Raw genomic sequence first — 18748 nt, 5'->3', positions numbered from 1 at the left:
AAATGTAGCCGCTCAATCTCTCTCAGCTTTTACTGTCAGTCAGAGAGCACTCAGTCATCTCCGTGCATCAGGCTCGCAATATTGATTTTTCCACCCACTGAAACAGCCGCATGAACATAAATTTTGCATGAGGCTTTTACTCGCGGCCTCCGCTTTGGTCTGACGACACATGATGGGACCATGAACACACTGTAATAACCCGGTCTGTCCCGCCAGGCAGACAGGCCGTTTTAAAGAAATAAAACAAGGGAGTCCAACACCTTCTGGACTCTGAAGGACAAAAGCCGAAAGACCCCTCACTGAGTTTCTCAAAATTACAGACTGATGATGTTGAAGTGTGCTTGGGACGTGAGAAACTAAAAGACAGCTTCTTTTAGTTCACTTCTTTTGTTAATTTAGAATGATAAAGTACTTTTATCCTGTTTATATCACAAAAGTTTGGAGGAGATATCTGATTTGTGCAAAAAAGGATTGTAGCTTCATTCATCCATTGATGACATCCATTTATCTTTGCAAGGTCACAGGGTCGATCGGGTGACAGGTGGGGTACACCCCTAGACAGGTCATCAGATTTTCATTGCAACAACATAAAGATGGTTATTAGATGAACCATCAAATCAAAATTTACATCTCACTATAATTACAAGATATGTTAACTTGGCTTATGACCATATGAGTCACAGAAACTAAACATTAATAACATTAAAGGGGGAAAAACACAATCTTTATTAACAGGAGTTTAAAGAAGAAATTAAAAGCAGGAAATGGACCAATAAACATTTGCTCATTTTGGTTCAAGTTTGAACCATTTGTAGTTTTGAGTCATTTATTAAGATTTTTCTATAGCTTAAAATAAAATTAAGAAAATAATAAATTGTGGGAGTTTTTAATTCTTATCCGGACAGTTTAAAACAGTAGAAACATGTTTTACACATTCTTCCTGGAGCAAATTTCTTAAGAAAACCAATCTCCAGTTTGCTTGGGACCCCCAGGAACTTTGTCAGGAAGCCCCAGGAGTTTATGGGCCACACTTTGGAAATCAATATCAGAACGTAAGCAACACCGAAAGGGCAACATCATCAAGTGCACAGAGATTTTCTTGTATGTGTAACAACTCCGTGGAGAGGATTTGATTCTTTGAAATGCTTCCCCTCGGAGTTGAATTCGACAACACTGCTTGATATTGCCCTGGATCCTGCATCACATCGTGAAAGCATTATCTCTGAATCCCTACCAGTGAGTGGCTTACTCCTCTATCTACATAGATAGATAGGTAGGCTTCTTATTCTGATTTTGCTTTTTATAGACATTACTATAAATTGACATCAACTAATATTTTAAAAACTATCCTTTTATCTATCTAAATGTGTTTATGTTGTGTCAGGGATACTCCAATCAAAGTTTCTTGTCCCTTATAACAATCAGTCATACAATTTCTGGCATTTGTTACGATTAAATATTACATTGCTGTTAATAAAATCAGTGGCGTGTATACACTTGAAGAGTGAGTAGCTTTAAAGGACAGTAAATTACCACAGTAGACCCACAAATATAATAAATGACATTGGTAATAAATCAGTTTTACACTTATTCACTCAACAATTACATTCAGGATGCTGCAGTAGGCTTTTTCGTTAATTTCTTTTCAACAGTGACTTTGTTCCAGTTGGAGTTTTTGCAGGACAGTCTTATTATTCTGCACCAGCATGCTTAACTGGGCTTATCTAATATAGCAGAGAGCATCACCTGCAATGTTCATAGATTTATAATTTGTTCCTAAGGATATATGTGATTCAACACATACAGCTACAGTTTTAAATCCCTAATTTAATCCTGAAGATTATGTTGTTATGCCGAGAATTTTTCTGTTGATCATTTTCATAGCCTAACGTTAGCATCTCGTTGATAATTTGGCTCTTGATATATGTCAATCCAGTTCCAGCTAACTGTGTGCTGACCTCATTTAAACAAAAATTAGTTCTCCTGACTAATAAGTGTAACGGTTATATCTGAGCTTCCTGAAACTTAATGACTAGAGTTTCAGCTGCTCTTTTTCTTTTTCTCAAATTGATTAAAAAATGTCGACAAGAGAAGCCTTGTCCATACAGAATAACTTGTTCGAGACAAAAAATGATACCACAAGATGAATGAACATGTCAACAAAGTTAGCGTGTTAGCTACTGCCAGCGCTAGCACCAAGAACATCACTGAATGCATTTGGCTTATGTGATCCCCAAAACAAAAACTGACAAACTGTTTTTGTAAAACTATTCAAAACATGTCGCTAAAACCAAGCACACAGCGTTGACATAAGCAGAAGGCACGATGCCTCTGCTATCAAAACATTGTAAAACAGTCTAAAATAAAGTTAATCATTTTATTGTCATTTTATGTTTTTACAACAAAACCACTTTGTTGATTTTGTCGTTTTGTTGACAAAAGAAACTGAGCATCAACTAAAGGAAGTTTTTTTGGAAAATTCTTCTTGATAATGTTGGAGGTCACTGAGGTACTTGTTCTTGAAGTGCTTCATGTAATAAAGAAGGATTTTCCCCACTGATGTGGCTTCATTTCCAAGAAAAATACCATTTAATCAGGCACTTGGAAGAGGCTCCGGTGCTGATGGATCATGTAATGAATTGTGTGGGTAAATGCACAACAACCGCTGCTCTAGAGCCGCATGCGTCTCTTTAGCGCTGCCCTGGTGACTCCCTGGAGCTTTTCCAAAAATATTTGAAAATGCAAAAAGATGGGGGTGGGAAATATATATTTTTGTTTTAATATGGTTTCTGTTGGAGGACAAACATGATACAATCATTCTTAACGTTTTCCAATGCTATAAAAATGTGTAGAATAAATATAACATTTCAACATTTCCGTCAACAAAGATTTGTGTCATAGTCTGTGATGCACGTTTCTTTCAGCTGGGCGGTTTGCGAGGCAGGTGGCTGTTGTAAACAAACCGGGGGATGTGTGGTGGGCCATGGTTAGCAAAGGGAGAAAGAGGAAAATAGCTGAGGAGAGGTTCTACAATTCTTGGACCGAATCATTTACATTCATTGCCAATGCGGAATAATTACCTGAATGTTTGCTCTGTAGCGAGAAGTTGTCAAATAACAGAGTATCGTACTTTCCGGACTATAAGGTGCACCTTACTATAAGCCGCACCTACGAATGTTTTGAAAAAATAAAATAATAATAAATAAACAAATAAAACTGGAAACGTAAGCTGCACCGGACTATAAGCTGCATGGTTCAAATCGTGGGGAAAAAGTAGCGGCTTATAGTCCGAAAAATACGGTAATGTGGAAAAACATTTCCAGGGAAGGTGCTACATTAGCTGCTTTGTCAAGATTAAAGTTGCATCTTACATGCCCGATGTTGAGAAGCTGTCCAGTGATGTCCGTAAACAGAAGTCACATTAAACGGGTAAGAACACAATCCTGTCTTAGGCACATATATTTAGTAACAAAGTGGTTGTTTTTATAAATTGATTAGTGATTTTTGTTAGTATATATTTAGAATGACACTTAGCAATATAATTAGTGATATAACTTAGGTTATATGGGTAAGTGATATAACCTGAGGATGGATTATATAACCATCCTCAGGTTTGAGGATGGTTGCGTTGGTCAAAAGAGAAGAGGATGCTGCTGTGTTTTACCCTTGCACTGACTTGCTTGGCATTTGCACATAAATTAAACACTTAAACTGTATTAACTTAATTTTAGATACTTTATATTTTCAAAAGGCTGCTGTCTTATTTTATAACTGCAGGTTTGCACTCCGTTTGCTGCTCAGATAAGGGGCACGTTATGCACGTTCCGTTTTGTTGTTTTTTCGATCACACACTTAACGTGATTATTTACAAAGAGCGATCGTTGTTACGCAAACTGCATTTGGGAACAGATTTTTCGAGTTCCAAAAGGAAAAATATCTTTCCCTGTCGATCTTCATAATAAAAATGACATCAAAAATTTGATTTCTTTATTGCATTTATTTAATTTTGTCAATGCAACAAAACATAATGCATTCATATTGTAACGGGAGGTAAACTTAAAGCACCACTGTATAACAGAATAGTCACATGGTGCGTCATTCATTCCAGGACTCACAAACTAAAAATGGTTTATTATCAGAATTGGTTAGCTCGATGTCTATGACCTTATTTAGCAGTTCCACAGCAAACACCATAAGCTCAAAAATGTAATAGGGAATAGAGAAAACTACGAACTGAATATAAAGATGTTTAGACAACAGCGGGAGAGACTATATTCAACTTTTATACACTCTAGAGACTCATAGTACACAATAAAATGCATTTAAGGACTAAAAAAAGTGGATTTTGCATTATCTGACCTTTATAAAGGCAAGGAAAGCAATAGAATAAAACATTTTGTTGTCCCTACTGGGAAATTTTCCTGCCTCAGTGAGTGAGCAAATGACTTGGCCATAAACATTGCAACAATTAGATTTGTTAGATCAACAAAATAAAATGCCTGGCCTATAATATTGCTTTGCAAGTCATGGACAGGAAAACGGAGTGTAGTTTCTATTTTGGTCTTGAGAATTAAGTATCCATCATTTAAAAATGCTTTGATTTATCAAGACACCTTTACTTAATAAATTTTTTTCCAGTCTGATTACAGTAAAATGTTTGTGAATTTTAGAAAGGACAAAGAAATCTGATTATCTTTAATATTAAAAATAGTGGACCTCTGTACTAAAAGTTAACACTGAACAAAAACACATGAGTGCAGAAGCATTTTTTTCTCTCTCATTAGTGTGCCACTGCTCTGGTCTAGTCCACAGAGTAAAAAATGACCTTCCTTTGACCAACTTCATAATTACCAGATCTCATAGAGTCTAAATCTCCTTATCTCCAGTGGAGTAATTATCAGTGTGACTCACTGAAAAGGCAATTGAGACACAGCTTTATGGACTCCTCAGCAGAACGTGAGGTAGAGCAGTAATGGGGAGCTTGTTTGTCCTTACTTACCTTTCTCATTAGAGAATGACAGGCATGTTTAGACCTGAGCAGTTCCTAAAAATACAGGATGGGTCACTCAATGCAATCCCAACTAGTCCTCAAACGCTTGACTGCAGCCTGATAGCCTCTTAATGTACATGGCTCTTATTTTTTTATTGTTCTAGGTTGAGTTCTTCCATTCAAACAAGGCACTTTAAAAACATTTTTCCACTCCTGTTTAAGTTACTATTCATGCTGAAAGCAAGCGATGCAGAGTTGCTCTCAATAATATAGCCTTTATGTGAAGTAAACATTCATGCATATGTATACCATAACAATCTAGAGACTTTATTAATTCCCATGAACCTAATATATTCGTTACAAGGTCTGTAAGCTGTGCTTTCATTTTTTATGCCCAGATAGCTTGAATTCCTTCAACATGAGAAAACTGTTTCTGTCCTTTTCTGACTCTTTGTCATATAACATGGAATGTTTGCTATTTGACGAAATAAAAGTCAGTCAAAGTCTTTTTTGTGCAGATGTAATTAATATGACATTGCAGTCACTCTTCATGCTGCAGTGGTCGAGGTCTTCCAAGGACTACATGATGTTAATCAAGAAGACCTTTCCCTTTAGAAAGATTATATATTAAACTGTTTGCTGCTTGTATATTTCAACTTCGAAACAAATGATCAGAAAAGCGCTTTAGGATAATTAGCATTTCTAAAGGGACCAGAAATGTGACCTTTAATACTTTTCTTTAATATGACCTGATATGACAGCGTCAAATAATAATCTTGAATAACCTTGACGTTGTCAAAGATTCATAATGTTTAAGTGCAGTGAAAATACTACAACTAGTCAACTGTTAACTACTGATTATCTTAAAAATAGCTTGTACTTCAGAACTTCCTATTGGTGCTAAGCTAAATGGCTGTTTCACAGTTTTAATGAGTTGGAGCCACATTTTTGAAGGGTTGAGAAAATTCTCCAATGAGCGGTGATTCCTTACCAAATAGTAGGTCGCCTTTAATTATTGTGTTTAAGTGCAAAGTTGAAGAACACACAGTTTACTTGGACATCATTTTAAAAGTAGTTGCATATTCAAAGATCCTGAATTCAAACCCACTTACCATCAAGTTATAACTAACTGAGGATAGTTGTGAACAGAGATGTAATGCACTGTAAGGGGAACAAAGAGCCGGGTGTGAATGAACCCCAGAGACTAAAGCGCTGTACCAGGATGGTTGGCAGGGATACTGAGATAGTGCTTGTAATGAGAGAGCCCCCCTCTCCACCAGCTCACTTCTCAACCACACAGAAAACAAAAATAGCATTTTGTCTGACGAACGAGCCAGCTTTGACCTAGCCTTACCACCTCTGACAATCAGTCTCTTTCGTCCTACAGCACTTCAGAACCCGGGGCCAGGACAGTCAAAGATAACAGTTGATTTCTTCTGTGGTACTACAGGAAAAAAAATAAAAGAACGATGGCTGACAGTTCTTCAAAGCAGCAAGGTTGGAGGCCTTACACTTCTGTCTCAGCTGATTGTTGTTAAATATTTAAATGGAGCACAAAAAGCCACAGTTCAGGTTGTATCTGATCACGAAGCAGAGCGATCTCACCCTTTCCTCATTACGAGCATTAAATATGGCAAGTAGTGACAACAGCGAAAGAGAATCCCTTGCTCCACCACCACCTCAGGCATGGTGACTAAGTGGGAGCGCCACTCGCGGTGCAGCACACGACTGCTGGTGAATATGAAACGCAACAAAGAGGCAGTGGGAGATATAATGAGCACTATAGGAACACAGCACCCTCTTGGCCTCTCTCCATTATAAGCGCAGCTCCAACTCTCATCCTCAGCTCTGTGTCTGCTGGAGGAAGAAGCACAAACAATTAGCTGAGACAAGCCGTTTGGATTATGTGCTCAAGCAGAGCAATCAGATGGACGCGGTTAAAAGAATGAGCTTCAGAATGCCAGTTGGCCAGTTAGGAAGGAGCGGAGGGTCAGTGGTCCTGACAGTCTTAACAAGATGACAGAATTTATAAAGCACTGCTGTTAAAGAATATAGTTACCTGCAGTGTAGCCCTGATAATAAGGCCACATGGGGCTTCTTCCATATTCCCTCTGTATTTGTTTTCTTTTGCTTCATATTCTTTTGTTGTGCCTCTTGTTCCTCGGCGTAATGGTTGGTGCCGCAGGAAATTCTTCAATCGTCTTTGATCTTCGTCTGGTTTCAATAATTTTCTGACAGAGATCTCATTTTGCCCCCCTTTTGTTTTTCTCCATCTTTGTTCTCTTTCACTCTATCTTTAAATGGAGGTCTCAACATTTTGTCATTGCGAAGTTGCAAAGGAAGAGAGCGGGTCCTGTCAGGGGCTCGGCACTCGCAAGACAACTCGCCCCAACATTTCAAGCGAGAATTGGACTCTTGCTGTTCGCACGGTTGATATATAATTCATGGTGGGGGTGTGAGAGAGGTGTCAATGTGTCAGGAGGTAGAAGAAATATAAAAGTGCGCTGTTTACTGGCCAAGAGATGCCAGCTTCCTTCAGCTGAGCTTCTGCAGAGTGAGGAGAGATCTGATCTTCATCAAATGTTCATCCACGCCTGTCCTGAAGTAGAAGTGACCCCACTAATCAAAGACATGTCTGCTCTGATGTTTTATTCATCTTTTATGAGACAAGCTTACTTAAATTATTTAAGTGCATTGATTCTGTATGTATGCAATCTTGACTATGCACTGTCAAGGCTGCATTTATCAATAGATGTTAAGAAGCGCTCTTCAGAGCTATTGTTTCTTGCTCCATCTTTATTTTAAACTGCAAGACCTAGTTCTGATTGTTCGCTGTGTTTTTATGAATCTTTGTTTGAAGGAACGTTTTGATAATCATAAAAGTTCTACTTTTCATTCAATCAAGGTTTCTACACTGAGTTTTTTTTTTTTTTTTGTAAATTTGAATGTGAGGAATTTGCTGGTAAAGAAAGATAAACTCCACTAATAGAGGTCACAACATTTTATTGATTAGTTTTCAAGACAAGGTCATACATTGTTCTATTTTGTTATTTTGGCTTCATTGTTTTACTGGGATAGTTTGAATCCTTTCAATCTTGTAGTTTCTATGAAAACTAAACCTCATCTTTTTATACTCATAGATATTTTACTTTTTTGTTTAAATGTCCATTAATCTGAATAATAGTTATAGCAGAGGAGATTCAAGGTTTGTTGGAGGGTTTCTGGTGAACTGAATGTAATTTCAGTGGTAATATTGAGAAATATCAGATAACAGAGATAAGATTTGCTCTTATCCAAGTTTTTATTTTCCGAAAATCTTCATTCAGTCATTTGTTCAATCCATCATACAGAAAACTTCAGAGAGCTAAAGGTTCAAAAACTGAGTCAATGTTTTGAACAGAGACTTTCAAAAATGGTTTGAAGGTCATCTCGGATGTTTGTAATGGTTATAGTTTCAGATCTAAAACCTTCAGTAGATCTGTGTTTGCTTGCTTATTTTAGTATCAACTATATTAATGCGATACATAAAGATATTGGTATCATTCCCTATGAAAGAGGAAAGAAGAAGTGGTCTTACCTTCAGTCATCTGTTAAGCTTGATGAAGAAAATCGCAGTCGATATTATTGCAGTTAGTAGTAGTAGTGTTGCAATCTTATATTTTGTTCCCAATTTTAAATGCGGCTCTCTACAATTTTCTTATGATTTTAGAAATCCAGAGAATGGAGAAGAAAATGATCTAAACTTCTTTGTATGCCAGTTGTTAAGTATCTCATTACAAACACACTTATGTTTCTTTTTGGCTAAAATTAAACATTAATGAATGTTTGTGCAGGAAAATACACTGTTGTGATATTTTCTTTTTCTACATTTCAATGTTCCCACCACACTTTCTGAGCTTTAGCATCTCAGCCACAAAACATTTACATCAGGTGTGGGCATCAAGGGTAATGAAAAATCTGTTCAAGAGGCCAAAAATGAAATTGGCATATGGAATTTGTATTCAGGAAATATAATCTACTACTAAATATTGGCTCCATGCAGTCCTCTGCACAAGTTGCCACTGCTGTGATAACTGAGATTTGAGACATTGTACAGTTCTGCTTTTGTCTTAAATGCATATTTATATTTTGAACCTGATAAATATTTTAAAATATTTCACAGCTGTTCAGAACTCTTCTTATGTTTGTATATTCATTACATTCAGTAAAAGGCATATTAGATTGTGTGCATGCGATGAGAGAATCTTAATATTAGTCATTTGACTTGACTTGGTAAATACTTGAATATCTCTCCCTCGACTTGGTAGTTACATTGGAGTATCTGTAATAAATTAGAAAATTAGCTTTACAGGATCAGGATCATCTCACCGTTTATATTCCAAGAACTTTCAGGTTCTCTGCCATTTTCTGGATACTTCTGGATTCTTTGAGCTGAGCTGTTTGGGTACAGCCAATGGCGTCTCAAGTCACATTTTGACAAGACATTTGCTTTAGAATATTTTAGATATGCTAGACAAAAAAATATATATTATTAGGTGAACATTCTGCACAAAATGTGCACAAAATTTGCTCCAGAACTCAACACACGGGTTAACCTTGTTTTGGGAACCACTTCAAAATGTAAAGCACTGAAGTGAGTAAGTTAGTTTTTTACTGGAACGCTATTATTGGATCCAATTAGTTAATGGGTTTATTTCTGAACTCTCTGTGAAAAGATGGATGTCTCTTTCTTATGAGGTTTTAAGCCATTAAACCAAAGATTGTGTCATTCTCCATATAACAATGATGACTTTTGGCTCCAGAGAGAGCAGTTATATCAGTCAGGCTGAAGGGCTTTGTCCTCTAACTTGCTAAATTAAATTCACTCTCTCTCTCATGCAGGCTAAAAACCCTGGAGGACCTTGTTGTGGCTCCACGCAATTTACATGTGTCTCTCACTGTTCACCTTTTGTCACCCACACCTCCACATCTTTCTGAGGTGTCGGAATATTCCTCAAATAATGAGGTCTTCCTTTTTATGTGCTAAAACACTTGTTTTCAGGTTGTCAGTGTACCACCTTATTTGAGTTTGTTGTGCTGTATGCGTGAAAGTTGAGATCTGACGCACAAACCAACCCACTGTCCTTTCATCAACAGCTACCTCATCACTGAACTCCCAGCTCCAGCACCTGCAGCAGCTCCAGCAGATGCAGCAGCATCACCACCAGCAGCAGCAGCAACAACAACAGCAGCAGCAGCAGCACCATCATCACCAACAGACCCACTCCCACACCCAGAACCAGCTGCCAACCCAGCATCACATGACCCCACCCAGCCAGCAGCACACCTCTGTACCATCTCCAGGTTCCACCTGCTCCTCCACCTCTGGACACCCGCAGCAGTCCCCGCCACACCGGCCGAACCAGTCGCCGGCTCGCAGCCTTCCCTCCCCCGTCACTCCGCCCATACCGCTGCCGGTGAGTCCTCATCCACTCATAGCTTGTGATTAACAGGAATCTGTTTAACAGGAATCACACTGTTTATGAGATTGGTCATGATGTGCAGAAATCAGCTGTTTGTTTGCATTTCTAAACTTTAGATGTGAATTATGTTGTGAAATCGTTTACATAAACTGATAAAACAACATTGCCTGTTAATTTTCTGGCAGTAAAATCAGCCAGCCACAATCAACTTTTAACGGCATTGTTTCATTATTTAAATACAACTTGTAGCTTTGCTGTTATCAAAGCTACAAAGAACCCAGGTACTTTCTTTGATGCTTAGAACAAAACTAGGCATGTTTCAGGTTTCCTACAAAATCTAGAATTTATGTTTTATATTTTCTAGCTATTAATGATTACAGAAGTAACTCTAAATATATCCGAATTTCTACGAAGAAAATGCTCAAAGAAATTGAGTGCTTTTCAGTTGAGAGATGTTTCAAAAAATTATCATTGCAGTCACTGAAGAAACCTCTGATACCTTTTTGTTTTAGCTGAGTGTTTTTAATTTGCCACAACACCAGGGAGCAGTGCAGACTCAATAGACATGACTAGTTTTAAAATGTACTGCAGTTTTGTGTATATGATTTCTAAAACTGCATTATAGACTGGACACAATAATTTGTTGAAATAATAACAATCTAATTGAAACCCTAACAATCTATGGGGTTTTCACAATTTCACCAATTTCTATAACGCTTACAATTAAAAGGACTATGTTGGTTTCCTGTCTGTCTCATGCTCTGCTTCCCAAATACTTGTCCGTGCTGCACAGAAAGCAGCTGAAATGCTTGTCAGTCACCCATATGATGTTCAAAGTAACGTGTTATGTCAGTGAAACAGGAGAGCAACTTATTCTGCAAGTTTTGTAAAAAACACGATCGATTAGATAGCACTGACAAGTAAATGCTACTGTTTGAATTATCAAGAAGTTCTATCAAAACAGAGAGGAAACATGCTAACGTTAGCCTAACTAGTCTCTCTAGGATTTCCTGATTGTTTTTGTGATTTTTTTTTTTTGCATTCAAAGCTCTTGATTTTTTTAATGCTACTTTAGAGATATTTTAATATATTTTTTCCTCATTAAACTCCTTCTGAAATCTAACTGACAGATTGGAGACACAAACATTTTTATTCTTTAAATAAGTTTGTATTAAATAACTAATAGCTTGATTTTGACACTCGTCATATCAATAATAGACCATAACTTGACATCCAGTAAAACTGAGGCAGTAAGAAATACAAATACAACACTAAACCCAATATTTTTGACAACTTTTGCATGAGATTTGCAATACACTCAGAATTTATGCATTAGCTTGAAAAAATGGAAGGATCTGTTGATTTTGTGTGAATTTCCACAATCACGGAATTGATTCAAAGACGGAAGCAACTGCCTAGTGTATTGCACGCTGCATACAGCAAAATGTTGTCATTAGGAATAAGACAAGAGATTTTACTGTATGTGCTAAGTTACATCATGTTGAAACAAAAAGCTACCCCATAAAAACGCCTGTCACTGTCAAGAAAACATACTGGTTAATGTACTACGTGATTTTATTACACTTTACGTCTTCTGAGTTTTCAATTAGCTTTAATGTTGTATCATATTTTGGTATTGACAGATGTCTACTTTTAAATGACTCGGATCAGTTTCAGGAAACACAATCCTGATCAGGGCATCTCCATTAGACTAAAGGCAAATATGGACACAGTGACATGGGACATTGCTTTCTTTTAGTGACATTTAACCACAAACATGTTGGTTGTAGAGGATAAGTCGGGATAAACTTAAAGTAACCATTTTATGTGAGTTATGTTATTGAATAACAAGAATTAAAGGAGAGAATTACTGTTTTTTACATAGTTTTTTTTTGTGATAGATGCAAGCTTTTTAGAATTTCTCCAGTAAATATCTGATGATAAACATATAAAGAATGTGGAATTTAGACACATTGATTAAATATTTAGAAATTTGTGTTTTTATTTTTCTGTGATGACTGACCTGTGCAGCGTGCAGCCTGACTTTTTCCTCAGAGCTGCTGCAGATTGGCAGCAGTAAATTAAATATTTCTCTATTAAATAAATAATTTTATACAGACAAGTGATTTTTATTCAAAGGAAACTTTCCTCTTAAACTGAAATGAGCATCTGAATACCATCATTGTCAGTGTTTCAATTTTGTCAAGTAATAAACACAACTCTTTGCTCCCCACTAGTTATTTATTAAGTGCCTGTTAAAGTGGAGAGTGGTAGCTTCTCTGAGTGTTTTCATGGATCTAGTAGACGATGCATGTTAATCCACTTGAGAATATTGAACTTTACAATCAAAGATGCACGTATTTATGTTACTGTTCCTCACGTAATCAATCTTTAGGCCTAATCCATCCTTTAATTTTTGCTGCTCTTCCTTCTCAGCCTCCTTTTTAGTCACTTTGTCTGTCCATCCATCTCTGCCCTGCTGTGCGTCTGCCTGTCACTGTGTGACCATAATAACCTATTTTATATCCCTGTGGTTTCATTTCTGGTGGAAACTGGCCAGGGTCGCCTTTCCGTCCCCGGTCACATTCATCAGCGTCAGACCCTTATTGGGTTGTGGTGCGAGCTTCTTTATGGCCGGGATGAGTTGGGCTATTTGTTTCCCCTTGCAGCCCTCTCCGGCCCTGTCACGGCCTGGTGAGACTCAGCAGGAAAAACAGCCTCTGGATTTAATGGGCTCCAAAGGCTAGCCGCTACATCGCGCTAAACGCACCATCCAGTCTGAGTGACCAAAATAACAGATTAGTGCATTCAAACTGCGATGGAACAACCACAAAGCCATAAAAAGCAGATAGTCCACCAGCTGCGCCTAAGTTTTAGATGTGCTTGGAATCCACCTGAGGAAGTTTTGCCTGACACGCTTTGCCTTTTAGAGATTGTTTTCTTTTAAAAGCAACATTGTGGGTGATTATGATGACTGAGGACAGACCTTCCTTTAGGGGGCGAAGAGGCCACATCAGGTGTCATTAAGATATTGCCTCATCAAATAGGATTATGGAGTGTGTTTGTGTATGGGAGAGGCAGAATTGACATAAAAGGCTTAGTTTCTCAGGGTCATTGCTATGATTGCCAAAGAGAGTGTCACCCAGCGAGAGGCTCGCTGAAGGACAGGCCATGGCCTCAGGACACTTTCAAAGCTGCAGTGAAATTTAACCTGCAGCCCCACCTCCCGGCGACATTTAGGTCAATGAGTGGAAACTCAGAGTAGAGGCTTAGTCCTACAAAGGGAGTCTACTAAAGACTTTTTGTTGTTGAATAAATTATCGACTAATTCATTGATCTAAGCTATTAATTTTAGTCCAAAAAATATATAAACATTTTTTTTTACTGATTTTATTAGAAGTTGTAGATTTAGGTACTTATTGTAAATCCCAAAATACAAAGCACTTGGATAATTTAGTGTGAAATTACCTACTGGTTACATTGCAAGAAAAACAAATCTTACCAAGTATTTTCATCTATTCTCTAGTGCAAATATATTGAGATAAGACGAAACTAGCTTATGACTTAAGCAAGGTATTAGAGCTTAGTGTAAATAAATAATTAATTTGATTAAAAAAAAAGTACCAGTACCACTAGCAGATTATTTTACTCACAACAAGCCAGTCCCACAACATAATGCAGCCACACCCAAACTTCACAGTAGGTGTGGTGTTCACAAGATTCCATCCTAAAAGTAAAGTTGGTCATCATGGCAAAACATATTATTATTTTAGTTTTATCAGACCATTTCTCATCATAACATGTCCATCTCTGGAACAAGATACCATGAATACTTTGAGTAGATGAATCTATCATCTTTAGGCATCTAGAAAGGCAAACCAGGCCTGTGGAGGGTGGCAGATCTCACTTGTAGTAGCCACCAAAGTGATGACTTCTTCAACTTTCAACACTGCAAAAACACATACCATTTCATGGTATTTCTTGTCTAGTTTTTAGTGCAAATATCTTAGTACACTTCAAATAAGACAAATATAACTTACAAGTAACCTTTTTAGCAGAACATAGGAACTTGTTTTAAGTCAGTTTCTTAATAATAATAAAAATGTACTAGTTGCCACTAATTTTATAGTGGCAGTGCAACTAGTACCTTTTAATTACTATTAAGAAACTGACTTAAGTGAGTTTTTGTCTTAATTCAAGTGCACTAAGATACCTGCACTAGAAACTAGACCCAAAATACTTGATCTTGTGTTTTTGCATTGTGAACACACAGTTGTCCCTATACTCTTGCCTTCTCAGGGAAATGTTGCCACTATCTTCTGCATTAAGTCGCTAAATACAATGTGTTTGACTCCAAAATATACCCCCATTTAATGACGACACGGGGAGCTACAAAAAACATTAACGCCACTCACAAACACTTTGATTTAAATTGATATCCACACATTATTATGCTCTAGTAATAATCTTTGCCTGTTAACTGCAGCTGCAGTTCTAAGCAGTTACCAATTTTTGGTTATGGTTTTAAATGTTAAAAATAAACCCAGAGGAGGAGGGCATTTTCACTGTTTTCATTCTTCACCCAGAGGACTTGGCCTGTGCTCTAAAGTGCAGTGGTAATTACCATAATACAATGATAACACCCCTATTTCCTGCTGTTATTATCCAGACAAGTATGATCACTCAGCCATTTAACTATTTGCTTCAAACATAATGCCAAGCTGCTTAGAGACAAACATTCATTATGTTCCAATTAATGTCTCATTGTAGCTCGTTTCTCAGGGGAGGTGTGTGATACTCTTTGTAAACTCATACAGAGAAAATCCAAAGCACTCATTACATCCCTTGAGCTTTTTCTGTTTTTTAATTTGTGTGACAAAACTCATTACCTTCCTCATTAATATGCTTGTTAGAATACAAATCCTGCCACAACAGATCATGTCACCATTAGTCAATAAGGTCTGGCCTTAGATTACTGCAGCTAATTATCTTAAATGGAGGAAGGATTTAACTTTCTATGCCGCCCCCGTCTCACTCTCTCTCCCTAACGTGTAAGGTGATGTTGGATGCAGCCTTTGGCTGCCTGAAGTAGCCACCAAAGTGATGACAAATAGACATGAAAGGAGGCGTGGGGGGGGGATTATGAAATTTGCTTAAGTGCGTTAATGGGCTGATTGCAGGAGCGCGCTGGATTTTGCTGGAAGTTGATTGATTGGAGCTGCGGGTTTTCTCCACGCCCGGAGAGCTCAGGGATTTGACGGGGTAAAGGCGCGCCAAGTCTGTTACACCGGAATTGATCTTAATTAGATCTGAAAGACCTGCCACAGCAGAATGGTCGCGGCGATTAAAATGAAAAACAGGAGAAATTACTGATCAAATTAATCATAATGTCGGGCTACAGCTGTAGGTCTGGTGTAATTTGCCACTCCAGTGGGTTACATCAGCCCAGGCAGGAAAAGGGGAGGCAGTACATACTGATCCGTGGCAATGGGAAGCTTAGGCCAGCCTATCAAATCTCTTATTCCAGCGAGTGTGCCCAGGTCCTACTGACCCTGCTACGCCATCCTGTGGAGTCCCAGAATCCCTCTCTGATCTAATTAGTTTATTTTTCATCACATTACATTATGTGCTCTTCCACTCAGAACTTTTACGTTGTCTGGAAAAGTCTGGAATTTGCTTTTATCGTTTTCCAGTCATGGATAAGTGTGGAAAAAATAAAATTAAAATCCTTGCATTTTGTCGGATGATTTTATTTCTTCCATTTTCTAATACATAAAATAATCTGATGATGCTTTTTTATTAATTAATTTATAATCTTTGAATTATTTTTCATCCAGCCAAGATGTTTGTTGCTAAGAGGAAATGAAGCAGGCAGGTAGGAGGAGTTCAAAGGAAATAGGGGGTTTTGTTTTACATTTTATTAAAATGTAAAACAAAATGTTACATCTAAAATTACTCATACTTTTCTCATAAATCAATGGAAAAAATCTTACTGATATCTACTGATATTTTGAGTATTTATGTGTAGTGATGCATTTCCAGTGTTTGAGGTAGGAAAGTCTCTTTGTCACCACCCTAATCTTTCGGTTTTTCTATGGATTCTATACCAGATTCAAGTCTGGGAAACAAAATAACATTATTATTTTTTTCAATAATAATGTTAAAAACATGTTGGTGGCAGGGGTATGAATAACTTTGGGGTTAAATGTATATTAAACTATTTTATTTAACATTTATCCAAATAACACTTCTTAATAACTCAGTATAACATTTTATTCATCAGCATTTTGTTTATTTCCTTCCTAACTGAATGCCAACTCAATAAAAAATAATTTAAAAAAAGGCTCTTTTACTGCCTGGTCTGTTGACAGTGTAAAATGCGGGTTCAACTGTACTTGTGTTTCTTAAACTGGTTCTAAAATGTCAAAGCATTAAAACTTGTGTTTTTAGGAAGTTTTAGGAACAATAAGTTTAAATTTTTACAAACTGGGTTTTGAAGAATCTGCCTTTACAGTTCACCTTCAGTATTCGGTGTCCATGAAAATTTAAGCAAAAATAAGCGCAGCTCACTGTTGTCTATGACAGGACAGTGATTTTTACTGTTCCAATTACCACCATTCTGACTGGCATTTTAAAATAGTGTTTCAACATTTGACTTTCTAAGTTTGTTGTATTACACCGTAAAATCAATGAAAAGGGGGTAAAAGTTTGAATCCAATTATCTTCTTGACTGGTTTAAGGATGTAAGACAATTATCTTACATTCACACAGATTTTTGGAGGGGAACATTTTGCAGAAAGGTCTTGTAAAGGCAGAATTCAAATTTGGGAAGTGATGTTTCAGCCAGCCCTGACTTCAAAATCCAAAATGGCTACCTTAGGTCTGAGACGTTTTCATAGCCACAGAAAAATTTAATTTTCACAGTTTATCCATAATATATTTGCTCTTCTGACTAATTGTATCTATACATTTTAATACAACTCTCCTAATAAAAAATTTGTTAAATTATCTTGAAAATTGTTCATTCAGATTTTCTTCTGAATACCAGTAAAGGCAGCCCGGTTTGAGAATCATTTGTTCAATTTCTTAATGGACAAGTCTTGGAGTTAAAGGTCTTATAATAGAGCTGATGTAAGTTGGTCCAGATGCTGCAGCAGTCACCTCATACCACCCTGAAATTAAGAAGCCAATTGCAGTATTGGGTTTTTCATTATTTAGTTAGAGAACTTACAGATTATAAAGCTCATGCACTTTTCAGGAAGGCTCAAAGTTGATCATCAAGCCCAAATTTCCAGGGTTTTCTTCAAAAAATGCAGGAAAAAATAGAAATTTCTGTCAGAAATGATGTGGAGATGTGCAATGAAAAATGTGGAGAAACCCTGAGCTGTGCTGTTCTTGTCATAGTTGTCTTGTCACCAGCATGTTGTGTGTTCACTAATAGCCTCTGACCTCAGTCCAGTGTCTGCCTGGCTGGTTTTCTGGGGGCCAGGCGGAGGTGGAGGCATCCTGTCTTCCTCGTCTGTCAGACTCCTGCCGTCTGTCCCTCTCCTCTTCGCAGTTGTCTCCTTGATCGCTGTCAGAGCTCCACACCGGGCCTGTCCACTCTCAATCCGCACACTCATAGGGGTAATTACAGCCTAGGGGCCTGCCTCCTATCCCCGTGCTCCACAATTTACCACCAAAGTGTCCACAGACATCTCTCTTCTTCCCCACTGCACCCCGACATCACAGTACCGCGGGGCCTCAGCCCACAAGTGCTGCAATTACTTGAGTCTCTCCTCCATCCTTTTCTTTCTCCCAGCCCTCTTCCCGCTCCCCCTTCCCTCTCTGTCCTTTCCTTCCTGTGGCTCCCTCACTATTCCCCGGCAATCAGCCTTCATTAGAAGCCTCTGGTGAAAAGCCATCGTCACCAAGGTCAGCTGCTGCCAACTACAACAGCCTTTCAGAGGCCTGGCAGTGTGCACTCTCTATCTTTTCCTCACCTCTTTGCCATCTTCCTGCCCCGCTCTCGACCCCCCTTTCCTCTTGTTCCCTCTTCAAATCTCAGATCCATCTCTGCTACTTTTGTTTCCCGCTGCTTACGGTTAATATATCCCGTCTCTAATTTGCTACAAATGTCATTTTTTTATGGGTGGCGGGTGTTTCTTCCATTGTAATAGCACGTGGGGTAAAAGAGCCCTACGCCCGATTCATTGATTTTCCAGCTCAACGCAGTGTTCATGCAGTTTAGTGAAATGGGCGCTAATTGTTCTGCTGGATATTAAATCGAAATTAAAATGACATGCTCAAATGTGGA

The 18748-nt window shown here is 37.9% G+C and overlaps 1 protein-coding gene across 2 annotated transcripts in view; it reads left to right on the top strand.

Annotated features, from left to right (window-relative positions):
- The window catches only part of pou6f2 (POU class 6 homeobox 2), a 94808-nt gene that overhangs the window by 44895 nt on the left and 31165 nt on the right, over positions 1–18748 (top strand). For both annotated transcript variants that reach the window (XM_028004499.1, XM_028004497.1), the window contains exon 5: positions 10127–10446. In XM_028004499.1, coding sequence (XP_027860300.1) covers positions 10127–10446 — 320 coding nt within the window. The remainder of the gene's footprint in view (positions 1–10126; positions 10447–18748) is intronic.

Source organism: Xiphophorus couchianus, chromosome 21 (genome assembly GCF_001444195.1).
Source record: "Xiphophorus couchianus chromosome 21, X_couchianus-1.0, whole genome shotgun sequence".
NCBI lineage: Eukaryota > Metazoa > Chordata > Actinopteri > Cyprinodontiformes > Poeciliidae > Xiphophorus > Xiphophorus couchianus.
The sequence above is the reverse complement of the archived record's forward strand: the minus strand, read 5'-3'. Positions and strand labels throughout refer to the sequence as shown.